The sequence below is a fragment of the Mytilus edulis genome, chromosome 6 (assembly GCF_963676685.1).
Source record: "Mytilus edulis chromosome 6, xbMytEdul2.2, whole genome shotgun sequence".
Lineage (NCBI taxonomy): Eukaryota > Metazoa > Mollusca > Bivalvia > Mytilida > Mytilidae > Mytilus > Mytilus edulis.
In genome coordinates this window covers 37,930,218-37,947,257 of record NC_092349.1, presented here as the reverse complement: position 1 = coordinate 37,947,257, position 17,040 = coordinate 37,930,218, and the positions used below count along the sequence as shown (strand labels likewise).

Genomic DNA, 17,040 nt, shown 5'->3' with positions numbered 1-17,040 from the left:
AATTAAAGAATGGAAACCAACTTTTCAACGATGTACAAGCTTAAGGGTAAATTTATAATTGTGTCCTTGTTTTTCTTTTTTTAAACTTGATAGTATCTAGAACAACTGTACCCTTTCTGACCAATTGAACTAGCTTGGGAAAATCAGACACCAAATGCCCTATTCTTTTTAGTTGAAATGATTTAAATCCGAACTACCTGTAAAATTTTCAAGGACAGAAGTTGTCATCAGTACTAGTAAGACATTATTAATTTGAGTATATGTTTTTCCTCCAGCTAATTCTTTGTATTTAAGTTGGCACACTTTAACAATAAAGATCGTATTATACTTACTATACAGATTACCATTTGTATTGTTATCATCATGGTTACCATTAGATGTTGATGAAGATGGTTTCTCAGCAGCAGGATTTGCTTTCTTCAGCAGCCCAGCTGCAGCTAGAGCCTTGTCAAATTCTTCATCAAAATCCAGATCTTTTTTCTTTTTCTTGTTCACTTTACTACTTTTGGTTTTTGATTTGCCCTTCTTTTTCTTCACCCAGGGATCTTTAAAAACACAGGTTTATCAACATTAAAATACATATAGTCTTAAATCAAGCTCTAAATTGTTAGACCAGCGGTTTTTATTTTATTTTTCACTATTACATTTACTCAACTCAGTTAAAACACCTACAGCAATATTCCATGCTCTGTGTCTATCACCTTGGGGCAGTTCAAAAGAGGGGGAATTAAAATAGCTTATCTTTCCTGTTTAACATTGTCATTTCTGGGCCTTTTATAGTTGACTATGAGATATTGGCTTTGCTCATTGTTGAAGGCTGTACATGACCTATAGTTGTTCATTTCTGTGTCATTTTGGTCTCTAGTGGAGAGTTATCTCATTGGCAATAATACCACAGCTTCTTTTTTATACTATCCATTCAAATGATGATATGGAAAACAATTAGTATAACTTACAAGACAATATAGCAGATTTTTTTCAGTTGTTTAAGTATAAAGAAACAATTCATACAGCAGAAAGTGTAAGACATTTTTTTTGTCAGAAGTCCTCAAGGATTTTCAGGAACCCCTGTCCCTTATCTTTACACATGTAATAGAAAACACACACTTTATTTGTACAATACATACTATCATCATCACTGTCAGATCCTCCAAATGGATTAAAGTTATCTACATCACTGTTGTCTGAACTAGAGGCACTGCCCAGACCTAGATCTATATCACTCATATCTGAATCAGACGAATCAGAACCACTGCTGGTGTCGGAAGAATCACCCTTGGCCTTCTTAGACTTTTTACTCGAAGTATCAGCTACAAAAAAATTATTGTTAAGGTGCTGTTATAGTAAATTAAAACCCTGAATCAAAATATCAAACATACATGATAGAACAAATACTGTTTGAAAATGCCTGTACCAAGTCGGGAATATGGCAGTTCTTGTCCATTCGTTTTTGATGAGTTTTGTTATTTGATTTTGCCATGTGATTGTAGACTTTCCGAATTGATTTTCCTCTGAGTTCAGTATTTTTGTGATTTTACTTTTCATTATACAGAACATGTAGAAATTGAAAATAAATTGATATGTCAAGATCTCCATAAAACTAGGCCTTGTCTGCAGTTGCTATTGTCAGTGATGTTTTAGAATGTAATCAATTGTAGTTTATATTATTAATCTTTTGCCGAAATTTAAATCCATGTCAATGTCGCACACAATTTTGTTATTTCTCCTTTCTTGTATCCATCTTTTGATCAAGAAAACACTTTTGTCCAAGATTCCAAAAAATAATGAAGGTTTGACGAACCGATCATTAAAACTAGCAGCATCAAAAATCCAATTTAAACAAATCCATTTTCCACAGTAAAATACAAAAATAAGCATTTTCAAAGTTTGCTTTTTGATGCCGTCTCAAGCTCTGGATCATGAACGATTCTTTTAATTTGTACATACAATGACCATGAATGACATATCCCTCAGGAAATCAACTCTTCTACTGATAAAATTAACTTAAATTACCACTGACTAAATTAACTTAAATTACCATTCTTCCTTTTATTGTTTTTATTATTTTTAGCAGCAGCAGGTGTTTCTTTCTTATCTTTATAACTTGAGAATCGATCTCCAAACAGATCAAATGTTTTCTTTCTATCAGGTGCAGGGAAATGTTTCTCTACTAATGTCTGGAATACTCCCCTACAAAATAAATAACATTAAATATGTATCTTGTTTTATTTAGCAACGAAATTGAAAGTCACATTTTTTTCCCTTCAAAGTCTTTGTTAAAATACCCTTTGTAAACCCGACCCAGTGTATTCTGAATTCCGGTATAAATATGCAGTCCCAATACTCTTAATTACATTAATTATTACCTGTCAAATTAATTTCAATGATCGATATGCAATCAAAACATATTTGTTTATACAATATGGCTTTTCAGGATAATCAATTAGTCAGGTGTTAAACTGTGAACTTACAATCGTATAGAAGTGAGCTGTTTTATTTATTAAAACATTATAAACGTGTCAATTAAACAAAAGGACACACCAAATATATCTTGGATTGAACTTACGTTGCAACTTGGATAAACAAATTTAAATCGCAGAGCAAGAAATCTACATCGTGATTTCGAAATCCTGCGTTCCCCTAAAGAAATGACCTTGATAATGAAAAACACCCGGATGACAACAATCAACAGGTATTGTACACTGTACATACAACATCGTTTCGATAGTGATGAAATTACGTTTGATAATATTCTGGCTTTTTCATCGGCCATTCCAACGTTTCAAATTAACTATCATGGGAGTAAATTGAAACTCTCTTCTCACAATCCAAACAAGGCAAATGCAAACAATGAAAAACGAAGTGAAAGTATTTTAATTTATCAATCAGATATAATTTACAATCAGAGAGAACTTTTACATGCAAAATATCGGACATCACAAGTCATTAACTTCCGGTCAAAACAGAAACCTGAATAATCCCGCCATTTTTCAAAGTCCCGTAGCCGGCCAGTTTATACAGGTTTTACTGTTCAAGAAAATGTCAGTTGCAAAAATTTGTCGAAAAATTTAACTTGGTATAAATTACACTTTTCACTTCATAGTGAACAGGTGAAGCTAATTTTGAGTTGATATGACCACAAACTACTCTAAACCAAACCTTCAACCTGATACTGATGGAAGCACAGATCAGAAAACATAATAAGACCTCTACTACAGCAGGACACCCAAGTCGTACTTACTTTGCAGTTGATACAAAGTCATTCAATTCACCACCCATCTCTTCCAGCTGTTCTAGAGTTCTGGCTTCTCCAGTTGACTGTAGACCTATCACAACACACTGAAAAGCATACAAGAAATTCTGAAACTTGAACCTACATAACTAACATCTCATCAGACACAAATTTAGTTGATAACTTTTCACATGTAACATATATATTAGCAACTTTATTCTGGTTTAATACTGTATCTTTCAAAACACAGGTATTTACTGGCATACAAATGACCTTTTAAGTGACACTCTTGATTTGAAACTCATGAAGGTGTAGTCAAATTCCTCAGTAGTTATGAAGTGTTAAAAGTATTACCAGAAAAAAAAGATACATGTAGGTAAACTATTTCTTTTGATTTTATCTAAAAAAATAAAACAGCCGCTCAAATGTGCCTTTTTTTATTAATTGATTGTATCAATATCTTTTGATATAAATTTGAATTTTTTACAATTCGTTATGTTTGCTATTTTCGTAAATCTTAAATTTAGTGTCATTTTCTTCAATCTTGTATTAAAGATTCTATTTAATGTATACAGTTTATATTGATCTCTTTAAGATGGTTATTTTCGTGGGTGTAACATTTTGTGTTTTTCATTGAATAAGGTCTACGAAATATTTTGGAGGTGATTATTTTGGCGGATTCAAAACTTTTATCTAAACTTTGCATGTCCACTTTTAAATTGATGGAATTTAATTTTGCGATTTTGTTCTATCCTTGAAAATAAGCGAAAATTTACACCACACGAAAATAACCCGCTATACATTATACAAGATAATTGGCAAAATTATAGAAATTTCTTTTGCCTCTTAGACCAGGTGAGCTAAAAAAAACATTGCAAATGGAAATAAAACAAACCAACAATAGTCCCTACCTTTCCACTTTTGACAGCATCCCTTGCAAGCCTTACACAAGCATTCACCTTTGATGATATACACAGATATTTGAAAAACCTCTGATGAGCTGACCAGAACTGTCCCCACATGGTTTTCTTCATTCTGTGCTCAGCATCCATCAAATCAGCTGCTTTCTGAAACCTGGTCCTTGCTGTCACCCACTGTAAAAGAAGATAACAATAGCCAATATAAACTCTATACATCTTGTACAACCAATTTCAGTAAATTGACCAATTCTATCTAAGTAGTTTTCTTTAATGTCTCATTTCTTTCAAGTGGATCATTTAAAAGATATTTTATTTTAAAGAAAAAAACAGTGAAAATTTGCTATCATTTCTGTTTACTGTTATGTAAAAGAAAATGCTTGCTTTTGTTACTTTGCTCATTGTGAATTCAAACCTTTTTCAAGACTGACATTTAATTTTCACTCTTTCTAATCTCAAAAGATTCTCAAACAGAAACTCCACACTATCTATACATGCTAGACAGAAGAGAGGGCATTAAAAAAAACTTTAATCATGCAAGATGTTATTGTTCTTATTCCAAGTCAATTGTTAATGTTACTATATGTTTTTAACCATTTAGGAATTGGGTTTTGAAGTCATTCACAGCCTTGATATCGGATATATATGTTCCTTACGTCGTAACTACAATCCCCTTCCCTTTCATAAATGTGACCTACCGATTAAGACTATTTACAGGATTTGTTATCTCATAAGCAACACGATGGGTGTCACATGTGGAGCAGGATCTGCCTTCCCTTCCAGAGCACTTGAGATCACCCCTAGTTTTTGGTGGGGTTTACGTTGTTTATTCTTTAGTTTCCTATGTTGTGTCGTGTGTACTATTGTTTGTCTGTTTGTCCTTTTCATTTTTAGCCATGGCGTTGTCAGTTTGTTTTAGATTTATGAGTTTGACTGTCTCTCTGGTATCTTTGTCCCTCTCTTTCATTTAAAACTTCAAATATAGTACACATATAGAACTAACACATGTCTTTCATTGACAACCATATGTTGTCCCTTAGAAATATTGTAATGTTTGAATGCAATGGCAAAGATGCTTCATCTAAATACCATTTAGGTCTATTCCATTAAAATGTATGTGGGAGGGTAGGAAGTGAAGTTTAATTATTGAATGTGGGGTCATGGGTCTTTTTCAGTATGCATCTATTACCATTATTTAAAATTATCTAAAAAGAGATTGTTAGTAGTAGGGAAACCTTCTACAGATATTTTGAAATTCCCATCCTACCCGCCCACATACATTTTAATGGAATAGCTCTTAATTGAATGAGGTAACATTTACCATTCTGACACTTTTGTTATAGCATTTTATAAAATTCTCCTCTAATGGAATGTCTTCTATCCTGAATGTAACACCCTGGAAACTAAGCTGCCTGGCAATATACATCCCTCTTAACTTCATTTCCATGGCAACCAGTTCCATAGCACCAACACCTCTAAAATAAAAGATTAAGTCTTATTAGTTTTTATGCATCTGAATAAGAAACCAGTATTTTGCTTAACCATGCCTTTTATAATGGTTCAAATTGAAATCACAGAGGCAAATATTTCACACTAGCAAGTACACAACAAGAATGCATGTGTTGTCTTGTATTTCAAAGAATAGGAAAACACAGGAAAAAGATGCCGGCCAGATTTGAAAAGCTGCAGCTCAAATATGAAGCTATTCTATTCAGTAGATCAAAGTATCATCAACATATCCAAAAAGTGCTCACATGTTTCAACTCATCAATTTAGTGCCTGACGAAATATACCAATTTCATAGTTTGAGAAAATTGTGAAGGAAATATTTGTTGGATGAATGTACAGATGAAACGCTGTACTGACAAATGATGAGGCTCCCACAGGGTACCCCCTCAGGTCGCTTTTATATTCGTCAAGAGGTCGTTTTTAAGGGAAATGTACAGGACGCAGGTCATTTTTTTCCTAACACATATGATGGAAGTTGGTCGGAGGTCGTTTTTCCAAATTTCAAAGGTCGCAGGTCGTTTTTAGAAGGCCCTCAGGTCGGAAGTCGCCTCTAAAAAGCCCAGAGGTCACAGGTCGTTTTTGACCCTGCAGGAGCCTCAATGATTGGCAATAACAATTGGAAGTATATTCAAACAAGAATGTGTCCAAAGTACACGGATGCCCCACTCGCACTATCATTTTCCATGTTTTATGGACTTTGAAATTGGGTAAATATCTAATTTGGCATTAAAATTAGAAAGATTATACTATAGGGAACATGTATACTAAGTATCAAGTTGATTGGACTTCAATTTCATCAAAAACTACCTTGACCAAAAACTTTAACCTGAATCGGGACGAACGAACGAACGGAGCCACAGACCAGAAAACATAATGCCCCTCTACTATCGTAGGTGGGGCATAAAAAGAGTGGACCAGCAGTGGTAAAACCTTTAAGTGCCATAATGAATCATAATATTCATAAAAGTGTATTTAGTAGGATAATCTATTTAGCCTCAACAATGGAAAAGTTTAAAAAGTCTATAAACATGATGTGGTAATTCTAAACTAACATGTTCATGTAAATGTGTTTATAATTTCTTGTTGAATCCTCTGCCTTGCAAAAATAGTATAACACTTTATAAAGTTGTTAGATCAAAATGTGTACCTTCTTTCAACTGCTTGAATAAAGTCACCAAATTCTTTAAATGGTGTTCCTGGGCCCCAAAGTCCAAGTCGTGTCATGTATGCCATATTCTTTGGTTCAGATGCACCTAAAAATCATTAAACAAGGAATAGTTTAATCACATAAATAAAGAATCATACTGTCAAAGCAAAGCTATAAATTTGCTTACACTGTTGAAGGGCAATTTCCCCAGATTTCAGAAATTAAATGCTGTAACTGGTTAAAAGTTAATTAACACATCTTTTATCCTAAAGAATAAATTTCACATCTATAGATCTCCTTTTCTTTTCTTTACAAGTTTAAATGTAATTCTCAACATATTTAATTGATGTTACAATTCTGATCTCATCTGTAATACATACAATCACTATACAAAGACAACTAAGTGTATTTACAGAACTTATTACTTTATCAACACTATATATACCTGTAGCACTGGCATACACAATCCTGGCTTTAGGTAATCTGTTTTGTAATTCTAATACTGTCTGCCCTGTTTTAGTTGGTTTACTGGAACCTGTTGGACACAAGTTCTTTGCTTTGTGACATTCATCAAAAACAATCTACATTGTGTTAAGACAAATAGATACATCCTCTTTCTTGTTTATAAGTCTTATATACAAACAGCATTTCTAATTCTAATATACATGTAACTTTAACTTGCCAGCTCTGTTAAAAATTACAAATGTATTTGATAGGGAAACTGATGAAACAAAAATGTGTTCATAGAACACAGATACTGCCAGACACTTACTTTCTATGTTCAGTGGACCATGAAATTGGGGTAAAAACTCTAATTTTGATCATTTCATAGAGAACATGTCAACTTCAACTTCATCAAAACCTACTTTGACCAAAAACTTTTACCTGAAGCTGGACAGATGGACGAACCAACAAACAAACTGACGCACAGACCAGAAAACATAATACCTATAAGCAGGGTTCGACACTAACGGTAGTCCGGTAGTCCAGTGTCCCCCTAAAAATCTAGGACTACCAAAACATGGTTAATCAGTAGTCCTGTGGACCACCTTGAAATTTGTATATGGTCTGGCTATTTCAATGCTAAAAATTGGCATAAAAGTCCTCCCAATTATGTTTACATTATTCAAAGACAGTAATGGCATTTGGAAGAACGTAAATTTTATATTGTTATTATGAAAGCACTTTTGAGATCCAGATTGCTGATCAGAATCTTCACAGTGTTTGTAACACATGGGATTTTCAATGTAAAATGAAAATGTCTGATAACCAAAATGTGAAGAAACTGCAGAATAGACAGCAAAGGTCAGCAATAAAAACGTAGGTGTCGGAGTTAAAAAAAAATACTTCCCAAATTTGGATAAAAAAATTATTACTCCCAAAAAAAGAAACAGGAAGAGTTAGTTTGAAAAAAAAGCCAACAATACTTTTGGTGGCTTTCTTATTAAAAAAAACCCATATATGCATGTCATTCAAAATGGTATTAAAGGCATTTTGTTTTAGCAACATATCCACTGAATTGCTTTCAACAGTGATGATGAAGTTTGCCTCTAGTTCACAAACAAAGACATTGTGTCACTACAAGAAAAATCTTATAAACTGTTTGAAGAATTAATGAAAACTTTTGACTTATTTTTATCCTTTTTTTCTAAATAATCCGGATCGATCCTGGAATAAAAGGTCAAATAACTCCACCTAACAAGGCCTTAGAAATTGTCTCAGATTGCAGATTTTGCATTTCATTTTTCAAAATTTTCTGACGGTAAAAGTTCAGGAGTAATAAAATTTATTCACTGAATGTCAACTTTAATTTATCTGAAAAAAAAAACCAAAATATTTTCAAAACTCAAATGAACATTTGTGTGCTTTTGAGGTGCTCAGATGGCAGGAAATTGCATCTTATTTCGAAAATTTTTCTTGGGGGGGCATGCCCCCAAACCCCCCTAGCTAGTTCGGGCCGCGTTGCCGCCCTCACAGGTGATAGAGTTGGACTACCAGGACTACCCAAAATTTTTCCTTGGTAGTCCTGTGGACTACATCACCTCTAATATTAGTGTCAAACCCTGATAAGTAGGGCATAAAAATATGTACAGTTGTAATATTTTTTTTACATACTCCTCATCTATTTTTTATCTAATCCAAAAAACAAATTATCCACATTTAAAAATGCTAAACTACCTGTATCACTCATACATTATTTTAGTGCTTTCCAACATCAATATTCAGCCTTATTCTAAATGAACCTATTCTATCGAAATTCAATACAAATTTGCAATACATATTTGCAGTACACAAAGTGTAGACACCTTTTCAGTTACAACATATTTTATTAAGGATACACAACCATCAAAATCTTTTCCACACCATTTCAGCAGTTGTTTTAATCTGGTATTGTATTTCCCACCTGACTGACTCTCACCAATCAGAGAGGAGTAAGTAGCAAATATCACACCTTTCTTCACGCTGCCATTTTCTTTTGATGATATTTTTGCATATTTTAACTGAAATTAAAGAAAAGTTGCTTTCTTAAACTATAAATAAATGTTCAGGGTGTGAGGACAACAGAATAAGTCTAAACTACGATAATTTTTAAAGTAAAGAAGAATGTATTTAAGGGATAACAATGCCCCTGCTGCGAAATATATGACAAATTCATAAGTTTTCTATTTAAAAAGGGACATCGCTGGCGCATGGTGAAAACATGGAAAAGTCACCGCACCCAAATCAAACTTGATCTGTGTTTGGTGGTGATGAGCACTTTGTATCAAAATACTAATTTGTCCAAAACAAAGCAATCAATAATTTTAACTTATGGTTTATTTTCTTTGTGACAATGATTATTGTATGGATTTTTATGTTTAGAAGAATAGCATAGTTGAAAAATATCAAATTAATAATCCTGGCTTAACATTTGTATTAAATGTTTTCAGTATAGTCTAGTAAAATTGCTTTTAATTCCAAACTTTTCTTTTAAAAACAATTATGATAAGTCTGATAACACAAACCTTATTCAATGAATGAACCTCTATTCTTCCAGCACCTATATCTCTCAAGTCTCTCTCTGCATCAACCTTTAAGTCATTCGACACACTCAACCTGCACAGAAACAATGTATTGTGTTTACAATTTCTGACAAAATTATCTCGTGTTTCTTAAATGAAAAGATATTGACAACTCGTGCATCTATAGAGAAAGGCCTATATAAAATACCAGTAGATATCACAAATAACTTTTGAAAAATTGTCATTAAAGGACATTTACCCCTTAAGGGGTCAATTGACAATTTTGGTCATATTAACCTATTTTTAGATCTTACTTTGCTGATCATTTTTGCTGTTTACAGTTTATCTTCATCTATAATAATATTCAAGATAATGACCAAAAACTGCAAAATTTCCTTAAAATTACCAATTAAGTGGCAGCAACCCCACAATGGTTTGTTTGATTCATCTGAAAATTTCTGGGCTGATAGATCTTGACCTAATGAACATTTTTACCCCATGTCAGATTTGCTCTAAATGCTTCTGTTTTTGAGATATATATAAGCCAAAAACTGCATTTGACCCCTATGTTCTATTTTAAGTAACGGCGGCCATGTGTTTTGACGGATCAAAAATCGAAGCACACACTTAGTGCAGGATAATCTAAGGACCAATCATTTTAAGTTTCATTCAAATCCATTCAGTAGTTTCAGAGGAGAAGATGTTTGAAAAATTGTTAACGACGACAGACGACGATGACGGACGCCAAGTGATGAGAAGCTAAAAAGAAGATATGGTATGATTGCCAATAAGACAACTATCCACAAAAGACCAAAATGAAACAGACATTAACAACTATAGGTCACTGTACGGCCTTCAACAATGAGCAAAGCCCATACCGCGTAGTCAGCTATAAAAGTAAAAGTAAGTTCAAGATGATTCCTACTATAAATTAACGATTATCATCAATATTTTATTTTGCACACATACCATATTGCTCTCTTTCTACCAAGTAGATAATTCTCATATATAACACCAGCAACAGTTCTTCCTTTCCCTACACCTGCTCCATCGCCTGTACATTATATAAAACTTCATTTATTCAGGGTTCTGTTTTAATTTGAATACATTCAAATTCTTTAATTTCATTATTTTACAACAAGAAAACAACCATATATATATATTTGTATGTTTTCTAATTTTGGTTCATTTATATGTTTTGGAAATTGGAGTGGATTTTGAAGTCCATTTTCCCTGAACTAGTATATTTTTTTTAAGAAGCCAACTGAAGCCCACCTCAAAGGGCTGGATCTTCCTGGTGTATTGAAGACCACCTCAAAGGGCTGGATTTTTTTGCAGTGTTGAAGACCCATTTGTGGCCTTCCACTATTTTCTGCTCTTTGGTGGGGGTGTTGTCTCTTTGACAAATTCCCAATTTCCATTCTCAATTTTATATAATAGATGTCAATAATTGCTCTGCTTTGAACAATAAATTGTTATAATAATCTATAACTAGTTTTTTTGTTATTGTTAAAGGCTGTACTGAGGCCAATAACATCTGTATCGTTTAGTCTCTGGTGGATAGTTGTCTCATTGGAAGTAATACCACAATTCCCTATTAATTATTCAATCAATGAGGTCTTGAATAAAATACAATATACTGTACAGATAATTAACATAACATCTTTTTAAAATCATAATTAGCATCTTTATAAATTTTGATTTTATAACAGAAATCCATTTTGAAAGTGATATTTAAGTCTTACCTATCAAGAAACCAGATCTGTCTCCACTTGGAAGAATTACATTATGTCTCTGGCAGGCATAAACAATAGCCTCTAACTGAAGGGCAGATAACTCTCCACATTCAATGGTTGTATCTGGTATAGCCAACCTATACCAGACATCCTGAGGCTCTACACTGGATAGGGAACTAGTTTCTACTACTGGATCTGGATGTTTGATTCCTAAATTTACTGTAAATAGTAAAAACATCCTTTTAAATACAAATGGTTTTCTAAATATATGAAAAAGCTTCATTTACTTCAGTACAACAAATAATTATTGATTTCTTTTATTCAGGCCTCCATATTTCAAATCAGTAGTTTATTACCTGGTCCAAGATGACTCATTACAAAAATTAAAAAAAAACAATATTTTAGTAGTACACTGGCCATGGACATAATGCCCTACCAAAACTCTTTATTGCAAGCTTCCTTATACAAGACTGTCTACTATCATAAGCAGGGCAATAAAAGTTATCAACAATTTTCCTGTTATTTGCTTCATCTACTATACTTAGTACATTTACCAGTCTACTATTCTTGATAAGCTGAATAATCATGATAATATATGCACAAGTCTTTCTTTTTTTTTGTGCATATATATAACTAAGTCGAACATGTTGAAAGAAAAGAATCACTTTTTATGACTGAACAGACGGATAGCTTTTTCAGAAGAATATTCTTGATCTCATGAAATCATCTCGTTTTATAATTAAATACCATACCAACTTTAGCATTATATACAGTGGTTTCAATTATTTTCGTGGGTACCAATTTTCATGGATTAAGGAAAACTTGTATATTCTGGATATTCAATTTTGTGAATTTGCCAAAGTCTGCATACAAGCCTAGATAATTTGTCATTCTTTGAATAATTAATTTCGTGGTTCACCTGTACAAACAAAATCCACAATAATTGGTATCCACAGTATAACACCAAAGAAATTCTAACTTATATTTTACTTACATTTTGTAGGCATATAATTAGCATAAGTTTCAGCATGTCCTAATTCTTGAACTTCCTCTTCTACATCATCATCATCCAGTGGATTTGCATTTGAAACAAAGCTAGTGCCACCAAGAGTTTGCTATTCAAAATAAAATGGATCAACATGATTTAAGTTTTAATTTTGTCTGTTAAAACAAATATATGTATATTCAAAGTGAAGTGCATTTAAAAATATCAATTTCAAAATCATTTGAAAATACTAAAACTTTTCTATGTACAATTTTTAAAATGCTGCAAAATGTATATTATATAAGTGAATAAGAAAAATCATTCATGAAGTTTTTTTTTATTTATATCTCTTCTAGAGAGTTGTCTCATGGGCAATCACACAACACCATCTTATTTTTATATTTTAATAGTTCTGCATTGTTATATTTTTCTGAACCTTTTAGAATTTTCTGTTTCAAGATAACATGTATTTACTCAATTGGTGGAACAGATTTATTTAAATACTAAGTAAGCATATTGAACCAATTCTCAAATTGTTTTTCTTTTCTTTGGCATTGTGTTTTCCTTTTCATTGAACAAGAAATGGAAATTTAAGATTAACTGATGAAATAAGTTACATGTGAAAACCAACAACATTTTGGTGATATTTTCAGAAGATTACAACTCAGAGCTCAAAATAATGGGTTGTACCAGAAACTCCAAGACTATTTTGTGTTCTCCAATTTACTGGACAACTGGACAACATTTCCCACTTTTTTTCTTTTTTTTTTATAAAATATATATATATCTTACAGATCAGTTCCAACAATTATATATCAGTCCATGTCAGTTTTAACTATTTTATAGTTGGTACTTTTTGTTTCAAATTTGGTTACTTTTTAACCTATTTACATGTACCTTGGGCATTGTTGGGAATGTTGTCAAATATACATCATTACATGTATTAAACCCAGCATCAGTCCCCACTATCCCTACATTTGCCCTGATGTATGTTTCACCAAAGGAATCTACCCAGCATCTTTTAAGTTTAAATAATTACATTAGATGTATGTTTCATTATAATACTTTATTCTGATTGGCTAACTGCACACCACGTGTTATTCCGTAAGCAGTTGTATTGCTCAATACAACTTTTCATTCATGATAACACGTGGTCCAACAATAAAGTGCACAGGTGAATTAAATAAAAAAATATATAAAATTCGTGTTTTCATGATCATAGCTAAAAAATGTAATTATAAGTATTGAATGCTTCTTTTTGTAACTTTATAGGGTTGTAAAAGCGTTGACCGTGCGCACATTTTTAGAATGAAGCGCTTCCGCGCTTCATACAAAATGTACTTCGGTCAACGCTTTTACACCCCAATAAATTTACAAAAAGAAGCATTCAATTCTTAAATAACAAGGAATAGCATACCTGACTCATGGATCTATGCATTCCAGCAATATTCTGCATGTTCTGTGTAACAGACTTTAGCTTCAAATCCTGGTTTGACCACAGCCGTGAAATATCTTTCTGCGTGATATTTGTCTTAATAATATTTGACATTTCACCATTAGACAAACTGTTACTGTTCATATTAGGCATACTTGGACTATGCAACATGGTCGGTATATTACTTTGTAAAGTGTGAGGTACATTTTTATTTAACAATGACACACCTGCATTACTACTGCTGGGGAATACTTTACCACCTGCAAACACTCCTTGGTTTATAAATTGCACGGGTGAATTTGTACTACGGACAATGTTTGGTTGAGTGTAAACCACATGACTAGAAGGAATATCGGACGGCCTCGTCTTTGCGATGCCATTTGTAATTATTATCTTCTTTCCAGCTAAATTGCTTGGAATTGAAGGATGTAGTCCTAAGCCACTGTTAGCATTAAACCTAATAGCTCCAGATCCTGGTAAATTTGCCAGGTTAATTGCACTTGGATTATTTGCATTACTACCCACTCGGGTAATTTTGATAATTCTTGGTTGTCCACCTTGTGTAGATGGCTGAAGTTTTATCTGTTGTTGTTTTTGTCCTACATATTGACCTGTCGGAGGCACTCTTATGATGGCAGGAGATGAAGATGTCTTGTTGAGAGCTCCCAGACTGTTGGAAAATATAACCTGAAAAACAAGAATGTGTCCTCAGTACACGAATGCCCCACTTGCACTATCATTTTCTATGTTAAGTGGACCGTGAAATTGGGGTAAAATCTCTAATTTGGCATTAAAATTAGAAAGATCATATCATAGGGAACATGTGTACCAAGTTTGAAGTCGATTGGACTTCAACTTCATCAAAAACTACCTTGACCAAAAACTTTAACCTGAACCGGGACAGACGGACGAACGAACGAACGGACGAACGAACGGACGAACGAACGGACGAACGAACGGACGGACGCACAGACCAGAAAACATAATGCCCCTCTACTATCGTAGGTGGGGCATAAAAACGTTTACTCTCTCAATGCGTGAAGGCTTTACTTATTCAACACATGGCCAAATGGCACAATAACTACAATGAACTACAATCTGTAACAATTTCTATATATATCATATTAATTTCTAATACATATTGTACCTCAATACATTTTAGAACAGGCTTCTCATTAAAGTGAGTTGACCAAGAGTTCTGGACTAGTGAAAATCTTTCTGGACTTGATCATTTTTAAAACATCATGATACTAAAATGTTATATCAACTGAACACAAACATTTTCTCAATTTACAGATTTAAACAAAAAATTGTCTGAATTTGATCACAATTCCTTGTTATATTTTGTCATGGAGACTGAAATAATACATAATCATGATAATACAACATTATATAGCAATAAAATGTCTTCTTCTCATGTTCTCTCCATGGCCAAAAATGACAAGTCTATGAACTTGCTTTGAACATGTTGAACAATCCATTATGAGATACATGTACCAGGTAAAACCAAACACTTGTTTGACAACTGCTGATTGACTGAGAACATAATATATTTACATTTTGCTTTATTAAAGTCATAAGAAACCTCAAATCAGAAAAAATAATTCTCATGTTTTTTTTATAACTCAATGGATAGTTTTCATGATAAAACTTATGTACATAACTTTTTTCTGAAGAAAATCTTTAATTTATTCATATTTAGAAGTAGTTTACTTTATTTTAATTGCTTCCTTTCAGGAGAGCAATTCCCTCCGACATATTTTCCGTATGCAAAGTGACCTAAGTGTGACCCATCTCATAAAAATCCGGTGATCACAATACGCATGGATGTCCTTAAAATAGACTATATTCTGAATTTACATGTTAAACATGTGCTGAATTTTCATGCTTTTTTGTTGATTTTTTGTCGATTGTTGACAAACAGGTGACAATCGTTAAACTTCGGCTTCAAATCACAAACTTTAATTACCTGCCATATTTTGACAACACTGACCGATTGAAAAAAAAATTGACGATTATACGAAATTTACACGGAAAAAATGATAAATTCATGCACAGAAGACTAAGTTTATGATGTTTGTATGCATTGGTTCAAGAATTGGAAGAACATTATGTTTCACCAGTCACTCGTTTCTTATGACTTTAAATATCATATGATTAAAAAACTTACCGGACTAGATCTTTGATTGGTGTACACCTGATAATTTGTTGTAGCCAACTGTTTCAAAGCATGAGAAAAAACATTAGGATCTTGGACAGGCTCATGTCTTATATATTGGTTTTGGCTTATCAGTAAGTTAGGATCCTGTAATAAAATTTACCTTTAACTAAATATGTTCATAATTAAAATGCATATAAAGTAGAAAAAAGAACAGAAATGATTAAGTTATTAAATGTTACTCAGAGAATCACTCTTAATATGCAATTAGTATTGTATGACTAGTAAACCAAATTTTACAGCATCCTCCATTATTCCTTCACACATAAATACCAAAACCTGATAGTTACTGATTTACATTAATAAAAATTGTGAAATTAGATGAGACTTTGGCAATGTTGCATGATGGTTTTCCTGATGTAATTAGCATTCAATTTAATGTCAGAAGTTCTATTATAGAAGCTCCATCAAAGTTTTTCATCTATCATATAAATGTGTTGATCAAGTATTCAAGAACCCTTTTTTTCAAACAAGTAAACCACAGCAAATACACTACAATTTTCGCGAAAGCCATCTCAAACTCCATACACCGAGTTTTTTCCTGGTGTGACACCAGGAAACTCCGACATCACTCCCTTAATTCTCAGGAGAAATTTGGGAGTATTCCCTCCGACTTCCGTGTAAATCCGTTACCTTTTGTTTATTGTATTAGCAACATCTCTCCCAGTCTGGAGTGATGCGGTGTCACACCAGGTAATTAATTGCCCTAATCCTTCTGATCTATGCCGGTCCGTGACAGTCAAGGTATGCGAGATTTCTAATGTAATTAAACAATTGTATTTCCTGTCTATTGATTATCAGTTTATATCTGATTGCTTGAAACAAATGAAAGATTAAAATAAAATCAAAACGTTGTTGT

At 32.9% G+C, this 17,040-nt stretch overlaps 1 protein-coding gene across 1 annotated transcript in view; it reads right to left on the bottom strand.

Moving 5' to 3' along the window:
• The window catches only part of LOC139529063 (protein strawberry notch homolog 1-like), a 34,205-nt gene that overhangs the window by 12,529 nt on the left and 4,636 nt on the right, over positions 1–17,040 (bottom strand). Inside the window, exons 3-17 of the mRNA XM_071325305.1 lie at positions 16,134–16,268; positions 13,946–14,650; positions 12,538–12,658; positions 11,553–11,762; positions 10,777–10,861; positions 9,811–9,901; positions 9,145–9,306; positions 7,251–7,386; positions 6,806–6,911; positions 5,471–5,624; positions 4,144–4,326; positions 3,242–3,339; positions 2,039–2,190; positions 1,128–1,310; positions 333–545 (exon numbers count right to left, since the gene is read on the bottom strand). Of these exons, the coding sequence (XP_071181406.1) occupies positions 333–545; positions 1,128–1,310; positions 2,039–2,190; positions 3,242–3,339; positions 4,144–4,326; positions 5,471–5,624; positions 6,806–6,911; positions 7,251–7,386; positions 9,145–9,306; positions 9,811–9,901; positions 10,777–10,861; positions 11,553–11,762; positions 12,538–12,658; positions 13,946–14,650; positions 16,134–16,268 (2,734 nt within the window). The remainder of the gene's footprint in view (positions 1–332; positions 546–1,127; positions 1,311–2,038; positions 2,191–3,241; positions 3,340–4,143; positions 4,327–5,470; positions 5,625–6,805; positions 6,912–7,250; positions 7,387–9,144; positions 9,307–9,810; positions 9,902–10,776; positions 10,862–11,552; positions 11,763–12,537; positions 12,659–13,945; positions 14,651–16,133; positions 16,269–17,040) is intronic.